General features: G+C 37.8%; 3 protein-coding genes across 3 annotated transcripts; all 3 read left to right on the top strand.

Moving 5' to 3' along the window:
• Window positions 1-1,401: 1,401 nt before the first annotated feature.
• LOC141516764 (putative olfactory receptor 5AK3) lies at window positions 1,402-2,331 on the top strand. The gene has a single exon (XM_074227746.1). It carries the CDS (start codon window positions 1,402-1,404, stop codon window positions 2,329-2,331), a length of 930 nt encoding a protein of 309 aa, XP_074083847.1.
• A 6,867-nt stretch (window positions 2,332-9,198) lies between these two features.
• LOC141516763 (putative olfactory receptor 5AK3) lies at window positions 9,199-10,128 on the top strand. The gene has a single exon (XM_074227745.1). The coding sequence runs from the start codon at window positions 9,199-9,201 to the stop codon at window positions 10,126-10,128; it is 930 nt and encodes a 309-aa protein (XP_074083846.1).
• Window positions 10,129-18,026: 7,898 nt separating this feature from the next.
• Window positions 18,027-18,956, top strand: LOC141516762 (putative olfactory receptor 5AK3). The gene has a single exon (XM_074227744.1). It carries the CDS (start codon window positions 18,027-18,029, stop codon window positions 18,954-18,956), a length of 930 nt encoding a protein of 309 aa, XP_074083845.1.
• The last annotated feature ends 7,590 nt before the right edge of the window (window positions 18,957-26,546 follow it).

Below are 26,546 nucleotides of genomic sequence, written 5' to 3'. Positions count from 1 at the left end.
CATCATCAGTCTGTGGTAGATAGAGAGATTCAGTCTCCAAAAGAAAAGGAAAAAAACAACAGGCCCTGGCCTGGATATAAGGACTCCTGGCCTCTCTTTCTAGTTCTGTTAATGGCTCAGAGTTAGGGAATAGTTTAGAGAGACCTTAGACAAATCATGGAAGCTCCCTGTGATCTGTTTTCTCATCAGTTGACACAGAGACTTGGCTAGACCATCTCTAATCCACCTTTCATTTCTGATATTCTGAGGATCCTCGCAGGTCTCAAATAATTCTAGATTCCAGAGTCCCTTCACTCAAAGTTAACATGTCCTCCTGTTAGCACCCTTCTAGTTCTGACTTGTAGGTCATTTTCCAGCTCTAACAATCTGTGATTTCCCTAAATCTAAAAATCCCCGAATAGTCATCTTTTCCCCACGCTAGACAAAAAAAAAATGTTGCCAGAATACTTCCAGAATGACCCATTGCCAATGCTAATGGTTAGTTTTAGAGTGATCTGAGGTTTTTTTAAGTATCAAAGTAGGAGACAGTGAGATGGTATAGGGATTAGAGTACTGAACTTTGCGTCAGACAAACAAGTTCAAATCTTGTCTCCTATATATGAGGTGAGACTTGGGCAAATCACTCTGTCACTACCTACCTAATTTCCTCTTCTATAAAATGAGGATTATGGTATCAACAATGTCTTGGGAAACTGAACATCACATTTAAAAATAAATAAATATAAAGTGTTTTACCAACTGTAGGGTTCTGGACAAATGATATCTCTTAGTATTATTACACAACCCATGAAGAGCTTTCCCATGTAGGCCAGCAATAGGGAGACTAAATACAAGGTCTTCTCATGCCATCATCACTGGGAACAAACATGCCTGGACTCCATACAAAATTATCTTTTAAAAGTCAGATTAAGGGGCGGCTAGGTGGTGCAGTGGATAGAGCACCGGTCCAGGAGTCAGGAGTACCTGAGTTCAAAACCAGCCTGAGACACTTAATAATTGTCTAGCTGTGTGGCCCTGGGCAAGCCACTTAACCCCACTGCCTTGCAAAAAAAAATAGAAAATAATAATAAAAGTCAAATTAAAAGTCAAAAGGAAAGTCATGATTCTTAAATTAATTCATCTTAGAAAATCAAATTCAGTATGTAGGAGAAAATATCAGAGCATCCTCAGACATAGTGCCTATATTAGTTGGTTTTGGTGAACTCTTTTCCTGGGGTATGGGGAAGGATAAATTGAGAAATGAAATTAAAATGAAAGCAAAATATTTGCAATAAAATAAGATTGATTTTTTAAAGAAAATGATTCCATATTAAACTAAATACTATGTCATTCCTAATTTGAGTCACTAAAACCTTTTGGTCCTTACCTCTATATCCATCATCTGCAGGTGATATGAAAGCCATGATCCAAGAAAATGACACCAAAGTGACTGAGTTCATTTTATTGGGATTTGCCGTTCGACAAGAAGTGCAGTACATCCTCTTCCTTGTGTTTCTGGTCATCTACATTACATCTCTACTGGGCAATGTTGGTATGATTCTGCTCATCAAGTGTGATGCGCGCCTTCACACACCCATGTATTTTTTCCTCCAAAATTTGGCTTTTGTTGACCTCTGTTACACATCTGCTATCACTCCTAAGATGTTGGTAAACTTCCTGGTCTCAGATAAATCTATTTCATTCTCAGGGTGTGTGATACAATTATATGTTTATGGCATATTTGCCACAATTGAATGCTACCTTCTGGCTGCCATGGCTATAGATCGCTATGTGGCCATCTGTAATCCACTCCGTTATCCAATAGTCATGTCCCAGAAAGCCTGCATCCAACTGGTCACTGGATCTTATGTTATGGGTTCCCTGAATGCTACTACACACACTGCATTTCTTTTTTCACTGTCTTTTTGTAATTCCAACACCATCAATCATTTCTTTTGTGATGTGCCCCCAATCTTAGCCCTTTCCTGTTCAAATATTGATGTCAATGTCATGCTGTTAATTATTTTTGTGGGTTTTAACCTGGTAAGCACATTGCTGGTAGTGTTCTTTTCCTATGTTTACATCTTGGCTGCCATCTTGAGGATGACCTCTGCCGCAGGGAGACACAAAGCCTTCTCTACTTGTGCCTCCCATCTGACCACTGTCACCATTTTTTATGGGACACTTTCTTATATGTATTTGCAGCCTTCTTCCAGTGAGTCACAAGAAAATGATAAAGTGGCCTCTGTATTTTATGGTATCGTGATCCCCATGCTGAACCCCTTGATCTACAGTCTGAGAAACAAGGAAGTGAAAGAGGCTGTGAAAGTTCTTATAAAAAGTTGTGCATGAGTCAGACTCTTTTATTCCAGTGGAGTAGTTGAGAGATGCATCCAAACAGAGGAGCATCTCATTTCTTTGCTTTCACAGTTATATATTGGTTGGATCAATCCAGAGAGCATCCCATCTCACTATTTTAATATATAAACAAGATCTCAAATATGTGGGATATGACAAACTTAAAATTTAGAAACATATATGCAGTTGCTGGTCATCTATTAGCTCAAAAAACTCAACATCTTCAATATGATGAAAGTGATATTAATAATGATGGTGGTGATGGCACTGGTGGTGATAGTTTGCATTTATTTTTAAATATTTTTGTATAAGAAGTACAGGAGAGTAATCTCATTGATTTAGGGAAGTGACTTACATTTATGTAGATTGCTAACCCAAAATCCAACTATGGCTTATAGTATTGGAGAATTACTTGGTAGCTATTAAGAGGTCAAGAGTCTTACCCATGGTCACATAATTAGAACACACAACATGTATGATCTAAATTCAGGTCTTCTTACCTTCAAGTCCATATGTAACTTTGGATCTAATTAGCTTTTCATATCTATGAGATATGTGATAAAATAATGTTTTCTGTATCTTACAGATAAGGAAATTGAGTCTAAGAAAGCCATAAGCTCAAAGAAAATTAAGTCTGGTAAGCATCTTAGTGATTTTCTAGTCCAATCCTTTAGACCTGAATGTCATATGACCAGCTCAAAGTCACATTTCTAGTTAGTAGAACTAACCAATATCTAAAGCAAACTCAAAACTAGAAAAATTTGATATTACCAACCACACTATCAAAAAGTAGCACTCTAAATTAATATATATGTGTGTGTGTGTGTGTGTGTATATATATATATATATATATATATATATATATATATATATATATATATATATATACACATGAACATGCATTAGCACATATATAGATATTCAAAGCCTCCAAGGTAATATTCTAGAAACAGAGGCCTGAGCCTGGTATTCACCTCCTTCATGAATTCCAGTGTCTCCTTAATCATTTCTACAATCAAATTTAAACCATTCTATTGAACATTTAAAATCCTTCACAAACTGCTTCAAATTCAAAACTTTCAGACTTATCGTGCATTAGTCCCTTTTATTTTCTCTATGTTGCAATCAGATTTTCTTTTTTGTTCTTCTTCACATATGATTTTTCATCTCTTCCTGGATAAACTGGTATCTTATATGACTCAACTGAAAAGTTCACTTCTTTTTGTATATGTTTGATTTTCTATAACTACTTACATTTCTGTTTTCTATGTTGTATATAATAAATGGATTTATTCATTATTCATTATTTTTAATGTTCACATATGGAACCAACATATGGTATAAAAGGGCTGACCTGACTAATGAAAGCTAAGAGTTACTTTCTCCCACAAGACTAGTCAAGGGAGCATCTTTTGTTCTCCGCCTATGTAGCTTACTATGGTGATTTCACTACGCACTAGATCACTAATCACTAATTTACTAATCACTAATCCCATGGGCAGGGGAGCCCATGTCACCCCACAGCTCAGTAAAGTTCAGCAACTTCCTATTACTTGAAGAATCAATATAAACTAATTTTTTGACATTAAAAGCTCATCAACAGCTTAGATCATTCCTTCCTTTCTTTCACATTATGCTTTCCTATGCACTCTATGGTATATAATCTTACAGGCCTACTTTTTTGACTTCCCACATCCTATTTCTAATTTGTTGTACTGTTTGTTGGCTACCCCTATGTCTGGTATACTCTCTCTCTCTCTCTCTCTTGGTTTCCCTGACTTTCTTTAGCTCATGTCTTCGTACAGATAGCTTTTCCCAGTACTTCCAGATACTGATCATCTTTTTTTAAGTTTACTTTCCATCTACTCTATGTGGATCTTATATGTTGTTATTGATACCAGTATCATGTCTCTAAAATTTGGGGTTTTTCTATGCATTGCTTACTAATTAGCACACACTGGGAAAATGCTTGGTGAATTATTGATTTACTGATAGAACATTCTGAACTAAATGTCCAATATGCCTCCCAAATTTATTATGTCCAAAATAGAACTCATATTTCTATTCAAATCCAACACTCTCCACTTTTTCTTCTTTTTGTCAAGGATACTGTCTTCTTTCCACACGTTCACAGTCACCATGAAAATCTCACCTCCTAATTTTCCATCATCTCATATCTTTGGTAATGAGACAACAAATCTTGCAGATTCTTCTTCTAGAACACATATCATATCTGTTCCTTCCTCTGTACTCATACAGCCACTAAAATTCAACCTTGATCCCCTCTCACTTAGAACATTGCGATGGTTTTCTATTTGCTCTGTTCGCCTTGTGGTTATCCTGACTTTAATTCAACTTATTCACAGCTGCCAAAAGGATTCCCCTCACATACATGTTTGACCATATTGTTGCCCTGTTCAACAATCCAGGAGATTTTTTAATGCCTAAATGATAAAATATAAACTACATGATTTGGCTTTCAAAGTCTTATTCAACCTGGCTTCTACCTGCTTTTCTAGTCTTACTAATACAACAATTCCACTTCCCATAATTTGTAATGAATTTCTTGCTGTTTCATATATCATATATAACTTCTCATCTTCTATTTCTGTGCACTCACATTGGTGAACAGATATGGGGATGATTATAGTGTTGTGACATTCTTTTAGAAATAATAAAATACCAAGGTGGCTAGGTGGTGCAGTGGATAGAGCAACAGCCCTGGAGTCAGGAGTACCTGAGTTCAAATCCAGCCCTCAGACCAGCTGTGTGGCCTTGGGCAAGTCACTTAACCCCATTGCCTTTCAAAAACCTTAAAAAAAAAGAAATAATAAGATACCTATAGTATCAAATATTTATGTAGCACTTTAATATTTGGAAAGCACTAGACACGTTATCTCATTTGATCTTCACAAAAACTCCATTACCAAGGTACTATTATTGATCTAATTTTCTAAACAAGAAAATTAAGACTGAGGTTAGGAGATTTACCCACAGATAGCAAGTGTCTGAAGTAATATTCAAACCCATCTATCCTAACTCCAAGTTCAGAACTGTTTCCATTGTTCCAGTGTTTCTTCAGACATTTACAGTCAAGTGAATAATGTTTGAATCTTGAATCTTGACTTTTTCTTGCATGGTGTCTGACACAAGGGAGAGACTTACTGAATGTCTGGTGATGGAGACACTGATTGTTTCCCAGTTCTATGAACATAAGTAAATCATTTGGGCCCTCTAAATCACAAGTCATCCGTCTGTAAAGTGAAAATAGCAATGGCATTAATCAGATTCTTGCAAACTTTAAAGACCCTAAGAATGAAATTTATGATCATCACTGCAAAATACCCAAGTAATTAGAAAATAATAGCACTCCTGGGAAACCAGAAGAAGAGTAGCTAATGATCAGTTTTTCTCCTGAGCATTCTTCATCTTCTGTGACCAGAAATGCCCAGGAGAAGAGGGCCTCATGCTGTATGACTGTCATAAGAAGAGATGTCACTTGAGGACTCCAGTGAGTCTAGACCTGATGGGAGCCGGCAAACTCACAGTGAAATTCCATCCCCTGAAACCAATTTCTCATCAATCCCAGTGAAGTTGGAGAAATGTCTTAGGGAAGAAGCAGAGTCAGGAAAATTAGGGTCAGAGAGACAAAGAGTGCTTCGGAGTCCCCTCTCACCTCCATAAAAGTCACAATGAAAAGGGAGTGAGTGGTGGGGTGAATAGATAAAACATCTGCCATTCTAGAGTTTTTGATTATCCTTCAGGAGAAGCAAGAGATTCACCCTCAGGGATCAGAGCTCTTAAGATTAGAACCTCAATGACATTAGAGGTCATCTCATCCATCCTCTTCATTTCCAGGTAGGGAAGGTCTAGGATTGCTCCAGGACCCTATGGTCTATAAAGTATTTTACATATATTATCTCATGTGATCCTCATAATAACCCTGGGAGGGAGGTATCATCATTCTACCCATTTTATAGATAAGGAAACAAACTAAGAGGAGGTTAAATGGTTTTCCTGGGTTTTCACAGCTGATGTCCAAGGCAGGATTTAAGCTCAGATCTTACTGAGAGTATACTGAATACTCAGTCTCCTGCACAATCTACCACACCACCTAGAGAGAAGCAAAGATATGGAACAAGTGTATTAATCCAATGCACATTAGTAAGAAGGAGATGGCTGCCCTTGATTACCACTAAAGAGCTTTCCTGCCCTTAATAGACTCTCCTGTGTCCATGCCAGGCTTGATCCTCAGGGCTTGAGATAAAAATTGTTCTGGTGCTCAAGGCACTTGGCTTCTATTCTAATGGGGAAGAAGCAGAATATGCCATTTAGAGATAATATTACATAGAAGTAAAGAATTAAAAGAGACATAGAAAGAGAGGAAAGAAAAAAAGGAGAGAAAGGCAGAGTCAGAGAGAAAGAACAAGAGAGAGGAAACAAGAATAGAAATTGGGAAGAGGACCTTCTAGAAGGAACAAGAAGGATTCTGAAAGATGAGATAAAGAGGTAGGGCACTCAAGAAAGGAGAAGCTGGTTCATATTCACAGAGGAGAGAGAAGGCAAGCTTACCATGGCAGACAGCTGGCAGTCCAGTTTGGTTGGAACATAGAGTACATGAAAAGAAATGAGATATCAGTCAGGTCCTTAAATACCTGATGAAAGAACTTCCATGTTATATATGCTATCAGAATAATAGGGAACTATTCTGCAGAAGGACAGGGGCATTGGGTGCCTGAGGCAGAATATTGTGAGGGATAGCTGAATAAGGGAGACAATAGAAAGAAAGAGAATCATTAAGAGGCAACTTAATAGCCTAGACCCAGGATGATGAGGAAATTAATTATCAAAATGGCTTTGTGACTAGAAAGGATAGGATAGGGCAAGAGTTGGTTTATAGGAAGAATTGATAAGACCTGGCAACTTACTGCATGCAGTTGAGGAGGGAATGGGAAAACTCAGATTTTGAGCCCGGGAGATGGAGGCCATTGAGATACCACCAAAAGAAACAAAAGAAACAGGTAAGTTGGGAGGAGGGTTGGGTTTGGTGGGGTCAGAAACAAGATGGATTCAAACTTTACCTTGACAAGTCACAACCTTTCTAGTCTTTCACCTGCAGCAAAGAGTTGAGGTAGGGCATAGCAAAGAAGCAAAAACTAATGGTAGCAGCGTAACATTCATAGTGACCAGGAGAATAGCGGCTTAAGGATGAGACAAGAGGGATGAGGTGACATGGGATATTACTCAATACACACTAACCAATCATTTCTGTGGGCAGACATTGTAGAAATGTGACTTACATGCATGACTACTAAGGGTCATAGGAATAGGGAGGAAGTGAGGTTGTTGTGGAACATTCCTGAATCCTCTGTTACAGAGGGGAAAGTGAGATTGATGAATCCCTCAGGAATTCTGAGCCACAATAGAGTTAGAGCTAATTGGGGGTTCCCAGTAAAGCTAGCACAAATAAAATGACCCATGAAGAACAGTGGGCTACCAGGCTGCAGAAGGAGATGTGGCCTAGTTCAAGTCATAATAATATTAGCAGTGAGATTGAGAGATAAGTGACCACTCTACCTCCAACCTGGGAGAAATAGGCAGATCCAGTCTCCTAAAGAAAAGAAAAAAAGCAACAAGCCCTGGACTGGAGTAAGGACACCTGGACTCTATTTCTAGTTCTGCCCATGGCTCAGAGTTGGAGGGATAGTTTGGAGAGACCTTAGTCAAATCATGGAAACTCCTTATGCCCTGTTTGCTCATCAGTTAATACAAAGTGTCTTGGCTACACCATCTCTAATTATACCTTTTAATTTGACATTTTGAAGTTTTCCACAAGTCTCAAATGATTCTAGGTTCTAGGTTCAAGGGTTCTTTCACTCAAATCTAACATTTCCTCTTGTGAACACCCTTCTAGCTCTAACCTCTGGGTTCGTTTTTCAGCTCTAACAACTTGTGATTTCATGGATCTAAAAATCCCTGAACAGTCATCTTATCCTATCTAGGCAAAGAAAAAATGTTTCCAGAGCACCTTCAGGATAACAAGCATACCAATACTAAAGGTTTCTTTTAGAGTCCTCTGAGATTTTTTTTTTTAAATACCAAAGTAGAAGACAGCTAGGTGATAGAGGAAAGAGAACTTTGAGTCAGACAGTCTTAGTTCAAATCTTATCTCCTATATAGGAGATGAGACTTTGGGTAAATGACTAAATCTCCACTTGCCTAATTTCCTCTTCTATGAAATGAGAATAATGGTAACACTAATGTCCCAGGGCAATTATAAGTATTACATTTAAAAATAAATAAGTCTAAAGTGTCTTGTCAACTTTAGGGTAGAAGGAAAATGTTATCTCTTAATACTATCATTTACACACTCTAGCAAGAGTTTTTTTTCAGAATAGCATCAGGGATACTAAATCCTTAGTTCTCTCATGCTATCATTGATGAGAACAAACATGCTTGGACTCCTTTTGAAACTATCTTTAAGAGCCAGGTTAACAATCACAAGGAAATTCATGATTATTAATTTGCCTCATGTCAGGTAACTTTAGAAAACCAAAGTCACAGTTTGGGAGAAAATATAAAGGCATCTTCAGACACAGTTGGTGTATTAATTGCATTAGTTAAACTCTTTTCTTCTTGGTCTATTTTATTGTTTTTTTTTTACAAGCCATGGCCTGTTGAGTTGGGCAGTAGAGAAGAATAAATTTGGAAATGTTATATGAAAAAAAAATTCAATAATATAAGATTTTTTAAGAAAATACTTCAATATTAAACTAAATTCCATTTCATTCCTGATTTGAACTATCTAAAACTTCTTGGTCCTTCTCTTAATTTACTTCAGTTGCAGATGATATGAAAGCCATGATCCAAAGAAATGACACAAGCGTGACTGAGTTCATTCTATTGGGATTTGCAGTGCAACAAGAAATACAATACATTCTCTTCTTGGTATTTCTAATCATCTACTTTACATCTCTAGTAGGCAATGTTGGGATGATTCTGCTCATCAAGTGTGATGCGCGCCTTCACACGCCCATGTATTTTTTCCTCCAAAACTTGGCTTTTGTTGACCTCTGTTACACATCTGCTATTACTCCTAAGATGTTGGTAAACTTCCTGGTCTCCAATAAATCTATCTCATTCTCGGGGTGTGTGATACAATTATATGTTTATGGTATATTTGCTACAGTTGAATGTTATCTTTTGGCTGTCATGGCTGTAGATCGTTATGTGGCCATCTGCAACCCTCTCCGTTATTCAATAGTCATGTCCCAGAGAGCCTGCATCCAATTGGTCACAGGATGTTATGTTATGAGTTCTCTGACTTCCAACACACACTTAGGATTTCTCCTTTCACTGTCCTTCTGCAATGTCAACACCATTAATCACTTCTTTTGTGATTTGCCCCCAATCCTGACCCTTTCTTGTTCTAGTATTTATTTTAATATCATGTTTATAATGATTTTTGTGGGCTTCAACCTGGTAAGCACCTTGCTGGTTGTATTCTTATCCTACATCTACATACTCTCTGCCATCTTGAGGATGCCCTCTGCCAGAGGGAGGCACAAAGCCTTCTCTACCTGTGCCTCCCACATGACCGCTGTCACCATTTTCTATGGGACACTCTGTTACATGTATTTACAACCTTCTTCCAGCAAGTCACAAGAGAATGATAAAGTGGCCTCTGTGTTTTATGGTATTGTGATCCCCATGCTGAACCCCTTGATCTACAGTCTAAGAAACAAGGAGGTAAAAGAAGCCATGAAAGTTCTTATGAAAAGCTGTGCATGAGTCAGATCTTACCTTTCAGTGGTGTAGTTGAGAGAAACATCTGAGCAAAAGAGCATCTCATTTCTTTTCTTCTTTTTTTTTAGGTTTTTGCAAGGCAAATGGGGTTAAGTGGCTTGCCTGAGGCCACACAGTTAAGTAATTATCAGGTATCTGAGCCTGGATTTGAACCCAGGTACTCCTGACTCCAAGGCTGGTGCTTTATCCACTGGGCTGCCTAGCCGGCCCCTCATTTCTTTTCTTTAACAGCTAGATGTTGGAGCAGTTCAGAGAGCACCTCATCTCACTGCTTCAATATGTAAATAAGATCTCAAATATTCAGTATATGACAAACCGTGGTTAAAATTGAGAAACTTATATGAGACGATCAGAATCACCCTCTTAATAACTTTTAATTATTAACAAGAACTCAGCATCTTTAACATGACTATAATTCTATGACTGGTGGTGATAGCTTACATGTATTGCTAAAGACTTTCATTTAGGCAGAAAAGAAGTACAGTCAGGACTTGTAACTTCATTGATTTAAGACAGGGGCTGGGGAGGGCAACATCTAGCCTGGGGTCATATAAGGTCCACAAAATCATTTATCTGGCATTGCCATTACCACCACAGGTGGGATTCAAAATTCAATAAATTGAACAGTTTTTGAGGGGTAAATGATAGAAAGCAAATGATGTCATAAATATCAAAATAGCTCTTGGGAGGAAAAAGGGGTCGCCAACCCTAATTTAAGAAATTCTATACCTAAAAATGACTCCATTGATTTTCAATTTTATCGATTAGCAACCCCAAACCCAACTGTGACATATAGTGCTAGAGAATTACTCGGGAGATATTAAGGGGTCAAGAGTCTTGCCCATGATCACAAAACTAGAAGGTATGAGGTGAATGACTTGAACTCACATCTTCTTGGCTCCAAGGACATTGTCACTTTGTATCAAGAGTACCTCCAACCTCAGACACTTAATATCCGGCCTCAGACACTTAATAATGACCTAGATGTGTGGCCTCGGGCAAGCCACTTAACCCCACTGCCTTGCAAAACCCTTAAAAAAAAGGGTATCCCTACTAGATATGTTATCCAATACTGTTTCCCCTATCTTACAGGTAAAGAAATTGAGTCTGAGATATATCCTGAAAGAAAACTTTTGACAGAGATCATAGTGACTTCCCAATCCAATTCATTCATTTGACATAGAAAGAAATTTGGATCTAAAGATGTCAAAGGGTCTGTTCAAAGTCACATATCTAGTTAGTAACAATGGAGAGTTTAACAATCAACAATCCAAGGCAAATAAGAAACTAAAAAAACTCAATGATGCCAACCCACTGTAAGAAGTTCAAGTTATTATGACCAGGTAGCCTTTCAAATTAACATATATGTAAATAGATATGTGTATATTTATGCATATGCATAAGGCAATATTTTGGAAGCAAGGGCCTGACCCTGACATTCACCTCATCCATGAACTCCGGTGGCTCCCTCTCATTTCTACAATGAAATTTAAACCTTTCTGTTGGGCATTTAAAATTCTTGCCTACTTTAAATTACCTTTCAGGCTTATCATATGTTAATTCCTTTACAGATAATTCTGTTTTGCTAGTCATCACAAATGAGCTTCCACCTCTTCTTGAATTGACTGGTATCATATCATTCGATTGCAAAGCTAACTTATTCTTGTACATATTTGATTTTATATACTACTTGCATTTCTGTTTTCTAGGTTGTCTATAATAAATGGATTTACTCATTATTCATTATTTGTAATATTCATATGTGTAAGCAACATTTGCTGTGAAAAATCTAAGCTGACAAATGAAAACTGATATATACCTTCTCCCTTAAGAGCAGTTGGGCATGCATCTTCTGTTCTCCACCTATAGTAGTCTACTCTAGTGATTTCCCTAAAATATAGGGTGGGCCATGTCTCAGTAAAAAACTACTTAGTAAAGTCCAGGGGGTTCCTGTTACTTGAGGAATCCAATATAAACTAATCTGGAAGCATTTAAAGCTCATCACAATCCAGACCATGCCTCCCTTTTTTCCATTACTACTCACCATGCACTCTACAATCCAGCTTTATAGGTCTACTTGCTTCACTTCATACAAGATCCCTTCTCCAGTCCTTTACACTGGTGGCTGGATGCCCTCCAATCTGTAACGTTCTCTCTCCTTACCTCTGCCAGCTGGTCTACCTAACTTTCTTTGGGTCTTAGTTCAAGTCTTCCAACAGGTAAATTTTCCCAATCTTCCTAGATGCTGATGTCTTCTTTTCTAAGGTAATTTTCCATTTTCTCTGTGGTGATCTGGCATGTACTTATTAATGCCACTATCATGTCCCATTAACTTTGAATTTTACCTTTTTCTCTTCCTAGTTAACCCATAATGAAAGCTTATTAAATGATAGATGAATTCTTTATTTATTCATTAGACATTTTGAACTAGATATTCAATATACTCTCAAACTAAACATGTCCAAAATGCAACTCAAGTTTTTGCCCAAACCTTTCACTGTCCGCATTTGTTCTTTTTGTCAAGAATACTACTTTCTGTACAACCTCTCAGTTTCACAGCCACTTTGCAATTCTTAACAACTAATTCTCCATCATCTCCTATTTTTGTAATTTCACATCTACCTTTTCCTCACTGCTCACACAGTCACTATCTGAATTCAAATCTCACTTGAAATACTGCAATGACTTCATATTTACTCTACTTGGCTCGAGTTTCTCCTAATGTAAATTCACCTTACTCGTAGCTGACAATGTAATTTTTCATTGAGTACAAGTTTGACCATGTCATGCACCCGTCAACAATATACAGAATTTTTTTATTGCTATGATGATAAAATATAAGCTACATGATTTGGCCTTAAAGTTCTAATTAACCTGGGTTCTACCTGCTTTTCTAGACTTTATTAATGTATTATTCCATGTCTTGCAATCTTTAATGATTTTCTACACATCTTACACAGTATCTCACTTCTGTACTTTCGCATTAGTGAATAACTGGAATGATCTCCCTTGTTAACTCTACCTTGAAGAATTCCATACTTCCTTCATATTCTGTTCAAGAATGACCTTCCATGAAAAGTCTTTCCTGAGTCATCCTTTCACTCCTATCCCTCTGATTAGTACTCTCCTAGAAAGATCTCCTATTTCCTATTCATACATTTTAATCAATGCATTTTTTCATATAGACCTCAAACTCTTTAAAAGTAGGTTCTTGTCTTTCATATTTGCACTCCATGTGCTTGCTCCATATGAAAGAATTAATTATTTTTCAACTAGTTAATTGGTAGATTGCTCGTCACTCAACTAAAATAATGAACTAATTGCAAGAACTGAATGCAATTGTATCCAAAGTGAATAGCACTACACACACACACACACTCACACATACATACATACATAAACACACAGAAATATATACATATATATATATATATATATATATATATAGAGAGAGAGAGAGAGAGAGAGAGAGAGAGAGAGAGAGAACTATATTATATAGATTGGTGCTTCTGGGGAGGTATGCCATTCTTTTGGAAAAAATAATAATATACCTATAATAACAGTAAGTTTTTATGTAATACTTTAATATTTAGAAAACACTAGACTTGCTATACCTTTTAATACTCACAGAAGTTTCATGACTAGGAGGCTGTTATTTATCCTTGTCTTACATACAAGGAAATTAAGGCTGAGGTTAGGTGATTTGCCCGCAGTTAGCAAGTGTCTGAGGAAATACTAAACCCATCTATCCTGATTCCAAGTTTCAGAACTGTGACTCATCATTGTGTCTCATTAGACTAAAAGTCAAGTGAATAATGTTTGAACCTTGGCTTTTTCTTGCATAGTGTCTGGCACATGGAGGGTCCTTATTGAATGGCTGGTGATGAAGGGATTGATTGTTTCCTAGTCCCATGTTCCAGTTCAAATCATCTGGGCCCTCCAAACCACAGGGTAGCTTGTCTGTACAATGAAAAATGGCAACAATGGCAGTATCAAGTGCTTGCAAACTTTAAAAATTCTAAGAATGTAATTTCTAATCATTTCTGAAAAATTCCCAAATAATTAGAAAAGAATAGCTCTCCTGGGAAAAACAGAAGGAAGATTGCTAATGATTACATTTTCTCTTGAGGTTTCCTCAACCTCTGGGTCCAGAAATGCCCAAGAGAAGAAGTCCCTATTCCATGTGACTGTCATATGTGTGCCCACATTGGGAGCATTTGAGGTGATGTCACCTTGGGACCCCAATGAGTCAAGACCTGATGGGAGCAGGAGAACTTAGATGAGATTACATTCTGTGAAAACAGTCTCTCATCTATTCCAATGAACTGTATGTGCTTGGGGAAAGCATCTTGGGAAAGAAACAGAGCCTGGAGGATTAGGGTCAGAGAGTCAGAGGGCCCCTCTCAGAGCAGGAGTCTCTCACTCCAAGAAAAGTCACAATGAAAAGGGAGTGAACAGTGGGGTGAGTACGTAAAACATCTGACCTTCTGCAGTTAATGTTTGACCTTCAGGAGAAGGGAAAGATTTACTCTCAGGAACAAGTGCTCTTAAGGTTTAGAATTTCACAAAGCTTAGGGATCATCTAGTCCATCTCCTTTTCTGGGCAGGAAAAAATCTGGAATTAATACAGCATTTTTTTATCTGTAAGGTTCTTCACATATACTATCTCTTTGTATCTTCATAATAACCCTGGGAGGTAGGTGCCATCATTCTGCCTATCTAACAAATGAGGAAACTGAGTCTAAGAGGAGGTTAATGGCTTGCCTAGATTCACATAGCTAGTGTCTGAGGCAGGAATTGAGCTCAGATCTTCCTGAAAGTATATCAAATACTAAACCTACTCCACCACCTATGCAGCTGTCTACCTGAAAATGATATGCAATGAGAATGTTAGTCCAATTCATGTTACTAAGTATTAAAGGACTGTCCTTGATTACTTCTAAAGTTCCTTCCTGCTCTTCATTGACTCTCCTGGGTACTAATGATGTTCATGGAAGATGCAAGGTCTGGTGCTCAGGACTTGAGATACAAAGACAGAAGAAAGTACATTGTCCTGGAGCTCAAGATATTTATCTTCTACTCTAATGTGGAAGGAAGAGGCTAAGCCACTTATAGAGAATATATGGAGAAGTAATGAGTGTGGAGAGGCCAAGGACACATATGGCAGAAGGGAAGCAGGAAAGGGGAGAGAGACAGAGCAAGAGAGAGAACAGAAGAGTAAAAATCAAAGAAAATACTTTCAATTGAGAAATTCTGAGTGACTGATAAAAGCCTTGAGGAAACAAAACTTTCAGAAACATTATGAAAGATGAGAGAAAGATGTAGGGCAGAAAGGAAATGAGCGTGTTCATATTCACAACATACAGAGATGGCAGGCTTACTGTGGAGGAGGGCTGGAAGTCTAGTTTGCCTGGAATGTAGAGTGTATGAAGAAGAATGGGCATTGAGTCTTAGAAGGTAGTTCCAGATGGGTTCTTAAATACCTGATGAAAGGGTATCCATATTATAGTATATATAGTGTATATATTATCAACATTAGGGAGCTATTGGATATTCTGGAGGACCAGGTCAGTGTGTGCCTGATGAAGACTATTTTAAAGAATGATTGAATGAGGCAGACAAGGGAAAGAAAGAATCATTAAGAGGCAACTAAACAGCCCAGACCCAGGATCATGAAGGACTAAATGATCAGAATGGTGATGTGACTAAAAAGGGCAGGAAAGAGGCAAGAGCTAACTTACAGGAAGAATCGATAGGATGTTGCATATTATCAGGTGGTAGTTGATGAGGAATGGGAAGACTAATACATGACTCAGATTTTGAGCCAGGGCAATGAGAAGTATTCAGATGCCAAGAAAAGGAAAAGGTAAATTGGAAAGAGAGTCAGGTTTGCTGGGGAGAGAACCAAGGTGGACTCAAACATTCCCTTGTGGACAAGTCACTCACTATCCCCTCCTATATTTCACCTGGAGGAAAAAAGAGTTGAGGTAAGGAACAGAAATGAAAGAAAGACTCACTGAAGCAAGGTGATGTTCTGACTATGAGTAGAGTGGTCAGGCAAGTGGAGGCCTAATGATGAGACAGAAGTGATGAGCTTATAGTGGAGTATAATTCAAGTCACAAACCCAGTAACCTATATAGGCAATCATTATAGAAATGTGTTTTAGGTATAAAAGTATATGTATGAGTTATGTAAAGAGGAGACCACAGGGAAGATGAGGGGCCCAGGTGGGGCATAGGGATAGGGAGGGAGGGCGCTGATTGTGGCCTAGGTTATGAAAGTTACTGAAGACTGAAGTTGATGTTTATCTTAAGCTTGGAAGGGCTAAGCCACAAAAGGGCTAGAGTCAATTGGATGCAGAATGAGTCATGGAGAGCTATGGAGAACAAGAGAATATCAGGGTTCAGGAGGAGATTTGGACTAGCCCATCAAAAATGGAATTACCAGTGACAACAGAAGATGATTGATAGTTTTAATCCAGTCTGGGAAAGATAAGGAGACTCTCCAAAAGAAAAGAAAAGAAAAAATAAAGCAACAGGCCCATGTCTGGATAAAAGGATACCTCCCTTCTAATTCTACTTCTGCCAATGGCTCAGAGATGGGAGTTAATTTAGTATGATCTTAGTCAGTTCATGGAAACATCCCAAGGTCTCTGCTTTCTAATCTGTTACTACAAAGAGATGTGGCTAGACTATCTCTAATACCCATTTAGTTCTGACAGTATGAATGAAGTTCCTCATAGATGCACATCATTCTATTTTCTAGGGTCCAGAGCTAACCTTACCTGCTAAGAGTACTCTCATAAGGAGCAGCTAGGTGGCACAGTGGATAGAGCACTGATCCTGGGGTTTGGATGGTCCTGAGATCAAATATGGCCACAGAAAGTTAATAGTCACTTAACTGTATGACCTTGGGCAAGATGCTTAACCCCATAACACTGCAAAAATCAAAAAGAAAAAAACATAAATTAAAAACAGAGCAATCTTAGGGCTTTCACCTCCGGACTCATTTTCCAGGTCCAACAACCAATGATTACCTGGATCTAACTATCTATCCATACTCATTTTTTCCCATACTAGGCAAAGAAAAAAATGTTGCCAAGAGCATCTCCAGGATCAATAAAAAAATTAATATTTTGTTTTAGAGTATTTTGCACAATTTTGAAAGTATCAAACAAGAAAGAGGTAATACAGTAAAAGAGAGTGCTCAATGTGATGTCAAGAAATCAAGTTCAAAACTTGTCTCATTCATCTGTGGTGCCAAAACACTTAACCTCTTTCTGCCTAATTTCCTCTTCTGTAAAATGGGGATTATAGAAACACCAATATCCCTGGGGAAATGTGAGCTTTAAATTTAAAAATAAATGAATGTAAAGTATTTTTGCCAACATTGGGTTGCTAGATAAATAATATCTCTTAGTCTTTTCCTTCAAAGCAGCACCAGGGAGACTAAATATGTCCTCCTCTCTTGCCATCTGTACTGAGAACAAATTTGTCTGGTCTCCCTGTGAAATGTCTTTAAGAACTAGGTTAAAAGTCACAAGGATTCCTAAACTGTCTCATGTGTGGTAACCATAATAACAAAAATCAGAGGATATGAGAGAAAAAAAAAATCAGAGTATCCTTCAACATGATAGGTGTATTGGTTGATTTTCCTGAACTCTTTTTGCCTCTTTCTTCTTCAGGCATGGATCCTGGGGTGAAATCTTTGGGAAAGATCATTACAGAAAGAAAAATGATGTGAAAACAAAGTATTTCAATATAGTAAGTTGTTTAAAGAAAATGCCTCAACATTGAACTAAATTCTATTTTTTCCTAATGAGGTTATTTCTATCTTTTTGTCCTTTTCTCTTTAGCCTTCATTTGCAGATGAAATGAAAGCCATGATCCAAAGGAATGGCACCAGCGTGACTGAGTTCATTCTATTGGGGTTTGCAGTGCGACAAGAAGTACAGTACATCCTCTTCCTTGTGTTTCTGATCATCTACATTGCATCTCTAGTGGGCAATGTTGGTATGATTCTGCTCATCAAGTGTGATACTCGACTTCACACGCCCATGTATTTTTTCCTCCAACACTTAGCTTTTGCTGACCTCTGTTACACATCTGCTATCACTCCTAAGACATTAGTAAACTTCCTGGTCTCCGATAAATCTATCTCATTCTCAGGGTGTATTGCACAATTATATGTTTATGGTATATTTGCCACAGTTGAATGTTATGTTTTAGCTGCCATGGCTGTAGATCGTTATGTGGCCATCTGTAACCCACTCCGTTATTCAGTGATCATGTCCCGGAGAGCCTGCATCCAGTTAGTCACTGGATCTTATGTTATGGGTTCCTTGAATGCCACCACACACACAGGATTTCTCCTTTCACTGTCCTTCTGCAATTCCAATGCTATCAATCACTTCTTTTGTGATTTGCCCCCAATCCTGATCCTTTCCTGCTCTAATATTCATTTTAATGTTATATTGATACTGATTTTTGTGGGTTTTAACCTGGTAAGCACCTTGCTGGTTGTATTCTTATCCTACATCTACATACTCTCTGCCATCTTAAGGATGCCCTCTGCCAAAGGGAGGCACAAAGCCTTCTCCACCTGTGCCTCCCACATAACCGCCGTTGCTATTTTCTATGGGACAAGTAGTTACATGTATTTACAACCTTCTTCCAGTGAGTCACAAGAGAATGATAAAGTGGCCTCTGTATTTTACGGTATCGTGATCCCCATGCTGAACCCCTTGATCTACAGTCTAAGAAACAAGGAGGTAAAAGAAGCCATGACAGTTTTTATAAAAAGCTGTGCATGAGTCAGGTCTTGCCTTCTATTGAGGTAGTTGAGAAAAACATCCAAGCAAAAGAGTATCTCATTTCTTTTCTTTAAAAGTTAAATATGGGAGCAGTTCAGAGAGCATCCCATCTCACTGCTTCAATATATAAACAAGATCTCAAATATTCAGGATAGAAAAATGAGGATTAAAACTGACAAACTTATACGGAACATTGAGAAATCACCCTCTTACTATCTTTTAAAAGCTTTTTACAAGAACTCATCATCTTTTATGCAATTATAATGATATTAATAATAATGATGGTGTTTATGACTCTGGTGGTGATAGCTTACCATTATTATTAAATAGTTTCATATATACAATAAGGAATAATCAGGATTTGTAATTTCATTGATATAAGGCAGGGGCAGATAACATCCAGCCTAGGGTTGTATAAGGCCTATGAAATCATTTGGTCTGGCACTATCATCACACCACAGGCAGGATTCAAAATTCAATAAATCTAAAAGTCATTTAGTGGTAAATTATAGAAATCAAATGATGTCAAAGATATCAAATGGCTCTTGGTGGGAAAAAAGGTTCCCTAACTCTGATTTAGGAAATTGTAGACCTAAAAATGGTTCCATTGATTTACAATTATGCTCATTGACAACCCAAAACTCAGCTGTGATTTAAAGTATTAAAGAGTTATCTGGGAGGTATTGAGAGGTCATGGTCTTCTGTGAGAATGAAGGACACAAAACATTATTTTTACTGAGAAGTCAAGAGTCTTGCCTATGGTCACATAACTAGAATGTATCAGTTGTGTGACTTGATATCACACCTTGACGCCAAGGACTTTGTCACTTTGTATCCAATCAGATTTTCAGAGTAACCCTGTTAGGTATGTGATACAGCATTGTTTTCCCCATTTTACAGGTAGGAAAATTGAGTCTGAGAGAGCTTATAGACTCACGTAAATTAAGTCTGGCATCGATCTTAATGATTTTCCAATCCAATCCTTTCATTTTTACAGAGAAGGAGATTTGGGTCTAAAGATGTCATAGGACCTCCTCAAAGTCGCCCATCGATTTAGTAGCAATAGAAAGTTTGACAATCAAGAGCCAAGGCAAACAAGAAATGAGAAAAATTCAATGATATCAACCCACATACATAAATAGGAGACCCTCAAATTAACATATACGCAAATGGGTATGTGCACATGTTTATGGAAATCCAAAACCTCCGTTGTAATGTTTTAGAAGAAGAGGCCTGACACCTCATCCAAGAAATCCAGTTGCTCCCTATCACTTTTACAAAAAAACTGCAACAAATTACCTTTGGGGATTATCCTACATCAGTCCTATTTGCATGTTTTTTTGTTATTCATCACATATGATCTTCCACCTCCCCTTGGATGAACTGGTATCTTACATCACTCAACTGGAAAGCCATCTGATTCCTGTATATATTGGATTTTCTATACTACTTGCATCTCTATTTTCCAGGTTGTCTATAATAAATAGATTTACTCATTATTCATTATTTGTAATGTTCATGTATGAAATCAGCATTTGCTATGAAAGGGTTAAGTTGACATATGAAAACTAATATACATTCTCCCTTAAGACAGTCAGGCAAACATCTTTTATGCTCCATCTATAGAAATCTATTGATTTCCCTAAAAGCTAGGGTAGGCCATGACTCATCCCTGGTCAATAAAGTCTAGGGAATTTCTCCTACTTGAGGAGTCAAATATAAACTAATTTTTGACATCAAAAGTTCATCATCAACCAGCCTGTTCCTCCCTTTTTTCACATTACTCCTCATCACGCACTCTATGATCCAGCCTTATGGGTCTACTTGTTTCCCTTCACCCAAATGTTGCAGCCCATTTCCAGTCCTTTTCACTATCAGCTGGGTGCTCTCTCTTTACCTCTACCCCTTGGGTTACCTAGCTTTCTTTAGCTCTTAGCACAAGTCTCATCTTCTGTGGGTGAATTTCTCAGTCTTCCCAGATGCAAATATCTTCTTTTCTTAGGTAATTTTCCACCTGCTTTGTGTAGATTTTGTACGTACTTAATCATGCCAAAATCATGTCCTATTAATCTTGAATTTTGCTGTTTTCTATGTATCTCCTTCAAAATGGAAGCTAATTAAATAATTGGTGAATTACTGATTTATTAATAGGACATTTTAATCTAAATAATCAATGAGACTTTCAAAATTAACATGTCCAAAATACAACTCATGTTTCTTCCCCAACCTATCACTCTCCACATCTTCTGTAGTCGAGGACACGACCTTCCTTACAATCTCTCAGCTTCATAGCCACATTGTAATTCTCAATGCCTCATTCTCCATCATCATCTATGGTTGGCAATGATGTGCCACATCTTGAAGTTTCACATCTGTCCCTTCCTCGGTGTTCCCATAGACACTACCCAGATTCAGTTCTGGAGCACCTCTCATTGGGAATATTGTAATGACTTCATATTTGCTCTAATTGATTCATTTCTCATAATTCAAGCTCATCATATTCATAGCCACCAAAGGAATTTTTCCTTAAGTACATACATGACCATATTGTTTTACTCATCAACAAAATACAGGAACTTTTTGTTGCCTCTATGATAAAATATGAATTCCATGATTTGAATTTAAAAATTCTAATCAATTTGGCTTCTACCAATTTTTCTAAACTAATTCATTAATCTGCTTCTCACAATCTGTAATGACTTTTTTGTTTTGTTTTGTTTTTTAGGTTTTTGCAAGGAAAACGGGATTAAGTGGCTTTCCCAAGGCCACACAGCTAGGTAATCATTAAGTGTCTGAGGCCATATTTGAACTCAGGTGCTCCTGACTCCAGGGCCGGTGCTCTATTCATTGCACCACCTAGCTGCCCTTTACCTTCTATTTCTATGCATTCACATTGGTGAATGACTAGAATCCTCTCCCTTGTTAACTCTACCTTGAAGAATGACACACTTCCTTCATTAATCTGTTCAAGAACTATTTTCCCTAAAAAGTCTTCCCCGAATTGTCCTCTCATCCTTTTTCTGTAATTAGGACCTTCCCATAAATATCTCATATTTCCTGTGTATATATTTTGATCAGTACATATTTTTTCACATAGATTTCAAATGCCTTAAGAACAAATTCCTATTTTACATGTTTCTATTCCAAGTGCTTGGTCCACATGTAAGACTTGATTATAATTTTTCAATTAATTAATTGATAGATTATTCATTCCTTAACTAAAATAACACAAACCTAATTGCAAACAACCCAAGATATTTCAAAGATATACACAAAGACATGGGGAGAGAGAGAGAGAGAGAGAGAGAGAGAGAGACAGAGAGAGAGAGAGAGGAGAAGGAAGAGGAAGAGGAAGGAAGGAAGGAAGGAAGGAAGGAAGGAAGGAAGGAAGGAAGGAAGGAAGGAAGGAAGGAAGGAAGGAAGGAAGGAAGGAAGGAAGGAAGGAAGGAAGGAAGGAAGGAAGGAAGGAAGGAAGGAAGGAAGAAAAGGAAGGAAAGGAAGGAAGGAAGGAAGGAGGAAGAAAGAAAGAAAGAAAGAAAGAAAGAAAGAAAGAAAGAAAGAAAGAAAGAAAGAAAGAAAGAAAGAAAGAAAGATAAAGAAAGAAAGAAAGAAAGAAAGAAAGAAAGAAAAAGAAAGAAAGAAAGAAAGAGAAAGAAAGAAAGAAAGAAAGAAAGAAAGAAAGAAAGAAAGAAAGAAAGAAAGAAAGAAAGGAAGGAAGAAAGAAATAGACTATATATATGCTTTTTCAGGAGGTGTGCCATTCTTTTGGAAATAATAATAACATAATGTTAATGACATTATTTATGTGCCACTTTAATGTTTAGAAAGCACTAGACATGATATATCATTTGATCCTCATAAAATATATATGACAAAGGTGCTGTTATTTATCATCATTTTACAGACAAGGAAATTAAGGCTGAGGTTAGGTAATTTACCCACAGTTAGCAAGTGACTTTGATAATAATCACACTCATCTATCCATTTTCCTCATCCTCTAGGTCCAGAAATGCCCAAGAGAAGAGGTCCCTCTGCTGTGCAGCTATCATAAGTGTGCTCCCACTGGGAGCACTTGAAGAGATGTCCCCTTAGGACTCCAGTCTGCCTAGACCTGAAGGGAGCAGAAGTCAGAATGAGAGTACAGGCCAATCTCTCATCAATCCCAATGAACTGTGTGTGCTCAGGAAACTATCTTAGGGCTGAAGCAGAGCCTGAAGAAATAGGGTCAGAGAGACAGCGGGGCTGAATCTTAATCTCCTCACAGGACAGGAGTCTCTCACCCCTAGAAAAGGCACAATGAAAAGAAAGTGAGTGGTGGGGTGAGTAGGTAAAATATCTGACCTCCCAAAGTTACTGCCTGACCTTCAAGGGAAGGGAGAGATTCACCCTCAGGAATCACAGCTCTTAAGCTTTAGAATTTCAGAGGCCTTCGAGATCATCTAGTCCATTCCCTTGTTTTCTGGGTAGGGAAAATCTGGGATTGATATAGTATTCTGGGGTCTGTAAAGTAGTTCATCTATATTATCTCATTTGACCTTCATAATAACCCTGGGAGGTAGGTGCCATCATTCTGTCCATTTTACAAATGAGGGAATTGAAGCTAAGAGGACGTAAATGACTTGACCAGTTTCACACAGCTAGTGTCAGAAACAGGATTTGAACTTAAATCTTCTTCAGAGTTCACTGAATACTCAGTCATCTACACCACCGAGATGTCTACCTGAAAATGATATGCAATAAGTATGTTAATCTAATTCATGTTCCTAAGTATGAGAGGACTGTCCTGGGTTACTTTTAAACTTCCTGCCTTCTCTTCGTTGACTTTCCTGTCTACTAAAGATGTTCATGGAAGATGCAAGGTCTGGTGCTCGGGACGTGAGACACAAAGACAGAAGAAAGCACATTGTCCTGGAGCTCAAGATATTTGTCTTCTGCTCTGATGGGCGAGGACCAGGCTATGCCACTTACAGAGAATGCCATAGACAAGTAGTGAGTGAAGAGTGCCAAAGGAGACATACAGGAAGGGAAGCAGGAAAGGGGGAAGAGAGAGAAAACAAGACTAAAAATTGAGGAAGAAAATGCTTTCAACTATGTCTGATCAGGGCCCTGAAACAAAAATAGCTATTCTGAAAGATGGAGAGAAGGTTGTAGGGCATTCAAGAAATGAGAAGTTTTTTTTCATATTCATGGAATACAGAGAAGACCAGGCCTATTATGGAAGAGAGCTGGCATCCTAGCTGGTCTGAAATGTAGAGCATATGAAGAAGTTGAGAAATGAGTCTTAGAAGGTAATTTCAGCCAGGTCCTTAAATATCTTATGAAAGAGAGGATCCATATTATATATAAATATACTATCATCAACAATAGGGAGCTATTGGATATTCTGAACATTGTGTGCCTGAGGCAGACTATTTAAAAGAATGATTGAATGAGGCAGACAAGGGAAAGAAAGAATCATTAAGAGGCAACTAAACAGCCCAGACCCAGGATCATGAGGAACAAAATGATCAGAATGGTGATGTGACTAAAAAGGGCAGGAAGGAGGCAAGAGCTAACTTACAGGAAGAACTGATAAGACCTTGCATATTTTCAGGTGGTGGTTGATGAGGGATGGGAAGACTAATACATGACTCAGATTTTGAGCCAGAGCAATGAAAAGTATTCAGATGCCACCTAAAGAAAAAGGTCAGTTGGAAGGAGATCAGGTTTGCTAAGGAGAGAACCAAGGTAGGCTCAAATATTCCCTTTGACAAGCAACTAACTATCCTCTCTTATCTTTCATATGGAGGAAAAAAGAGTTGAGGAACAAAGCAACAAAGGAAAGACTAGCTGAAGCAAGGAAATATTCTGACTATGGGTAGAATGGTCAAGCAAAGTGGTGACCTGATGATAAAACCAAAGGGATGAGATTATAGTGGAGTATCAATTAAGTCAAAAACCCAGCGATCTATACAGCCAGTCATCATGGAAATGAGTTTTAGGTAAAATGTCCGTAAATGAGTGATGTAATGAAGGGACCATAGGCTAAATGAAGGCACAGGTGGGACATGGGGATAGGGAGGGAGGGAGATGATTGCGGCCCATGTTTGTAATCCCTGTTATGGAGGCTGATGGAAGCTGAAGTTGATGTATCTTTTGAACTTGGAAGTTCTAAGCCAGAATGGACTAGAGTCAATTGGTTACAGAATGAGCCATGGAGAGCAAGAGGCTACTAGAGTGCAAGAGGAAGTATGGACCAGCCCATCAAAAATGGAGTTACCCATGGCATCAGGAGATGATTGGTGACTTTACTCCAGTTTGGGAAAGATAAAGAGACTGCCTCCAAAAAAAAAATAAAGGAACAGTCCCTGATCTGGATAAAAGATGTCTCACTTCCAATTCTAGTTCTGCCAATCGTTCTGAATTGGGAGTTAATTTAGTATGACCTTAGTCATACCATGGAATCATCCCAAGGTCTCTGTTTTCTAATCCATTAACACAAAGAGACTCGGTTAGACCATCTCTAATGCCCCTTTCAGTTCTGACATTTTGAAGTTCCTCATAGTCTCACATCATTCTAGTTTCTAGGTTCCAGGTTCCCTTCACTCAGAGCTAACTTTACCTGTTAAGCACTTTTGTGGGAGGGGGGGAGAGACAGCTAGGTGGCACAGCAGATAAAGCACTGACCCTGGGGTCTGGAGGACCTGAGTTCAAATCTGACCTCAAACACAGAATAATTACTTAGCTGAGTGACCTTGGACAAGTCACTTAGCCTCATTACATAGCAAAAAAAAAAAACAAAAAATAAAAAGACATAAAATAAAAGCTTTTATAGCTTTCAACTCTGAACTCATTTTCCAGATCTAACAACCAATGATTACCTGGATCTTAATGGATCTAAATCAACATTTCCTATTCTAGGCAAAAATAAATGTTTCCAGAGCATCTCCAGGATCACTAGAAATAGTATTATTTTATTTTAGAATTCTCTGCACATTTTTTAAAATATCAAACAAGAAAGAGTTAGGACAAAAAAATAGAATCCTCAACCTTATGTTATAAAATCAAGGTCATAATTTCTCTCATACATCTATGGTGTCACAATATATAACCTCTTTCTGCCTAATTCCCTCTTCTGTAAAATGGGGATTATAGTAACACCAATATCCCTGGGCAATTGTGAGCATTAAATTGAAAAACAAATGAATATAAAATATTTTTCCAATTTTAGATAACTATATAAATAATATCTTTTAGTCTTTTCCTTCAAAACAGCACCAGGGAGACCAAATATGTCTTTCTCCCTTACCATCCCTGCAGAGAACAAATTTGTCTGGTCTCCCTGTGAAATGTCTTTAAGAACTAGGTTGAAAAGTCACAAGGATTCCTAAACTGCCTCATGTGTGGTAACCATAATAACCAAAACCAGAGGATATGAGAGAAAAAGTCAGAGCATCCTTAGACACAATTGTATTGGTTGATGTTGCTGAACTCATTTCACCTCTTTCTCTTTTTAGTCTTTGTTACAAGGCATGGATCCTGGGATCGAGTCTTTGGGAAGGATCATCACAGAAAGAAAAATGATATGAAAACAAAGTATTTCAATATAGT

The sequence above is a fragment of the Macrotis lagotis genome, chromosome 3 (genome assembly GCF_037893015.1).
Source record: "Macrotis lagotis isolate mMagLag1 chromosome 3, bilby.v1.9.chrom.fasta, whole genome shotgun sequence".
In the NCBI taxonomy this organism is placed as follows: domain Eukaryota; kingdom Metazoa; phylum Chordata; class Mammalia; order Peramelemorphia; family Peramelidae; genus Macrotis; species Macrotis lagotis.
The sequence above is the reverse complement of the archived record's forward strand: the minus strand, read 5'-3'. Positions and strand labels throughout refer to the sequence as shown.

Excerpts from the sequence above, each read along its gene's own strand:
- LOC141516763 (XM_074227745.1), top strand. The coding sequence starts at position 9,199 with ATGATCCAAAGAAATGACACAAGCGTGACTGAGTTCATTCTATTGGGA.
- LOC141516762 (XM_074227744.1), top strand. The coding sequence starts at position 18,027 with ATGATCCAAAGGAATGGCACCAGCGTGACTGAGTTCATTCTATTGGGG.
- LOC141516764 (XM_074227746.1), top strand. The coding sequence starts at position 1,402 with ATGATCCAAGAAAATGACACCAAAGTGACTGAGTTCATTTTATTGGGA.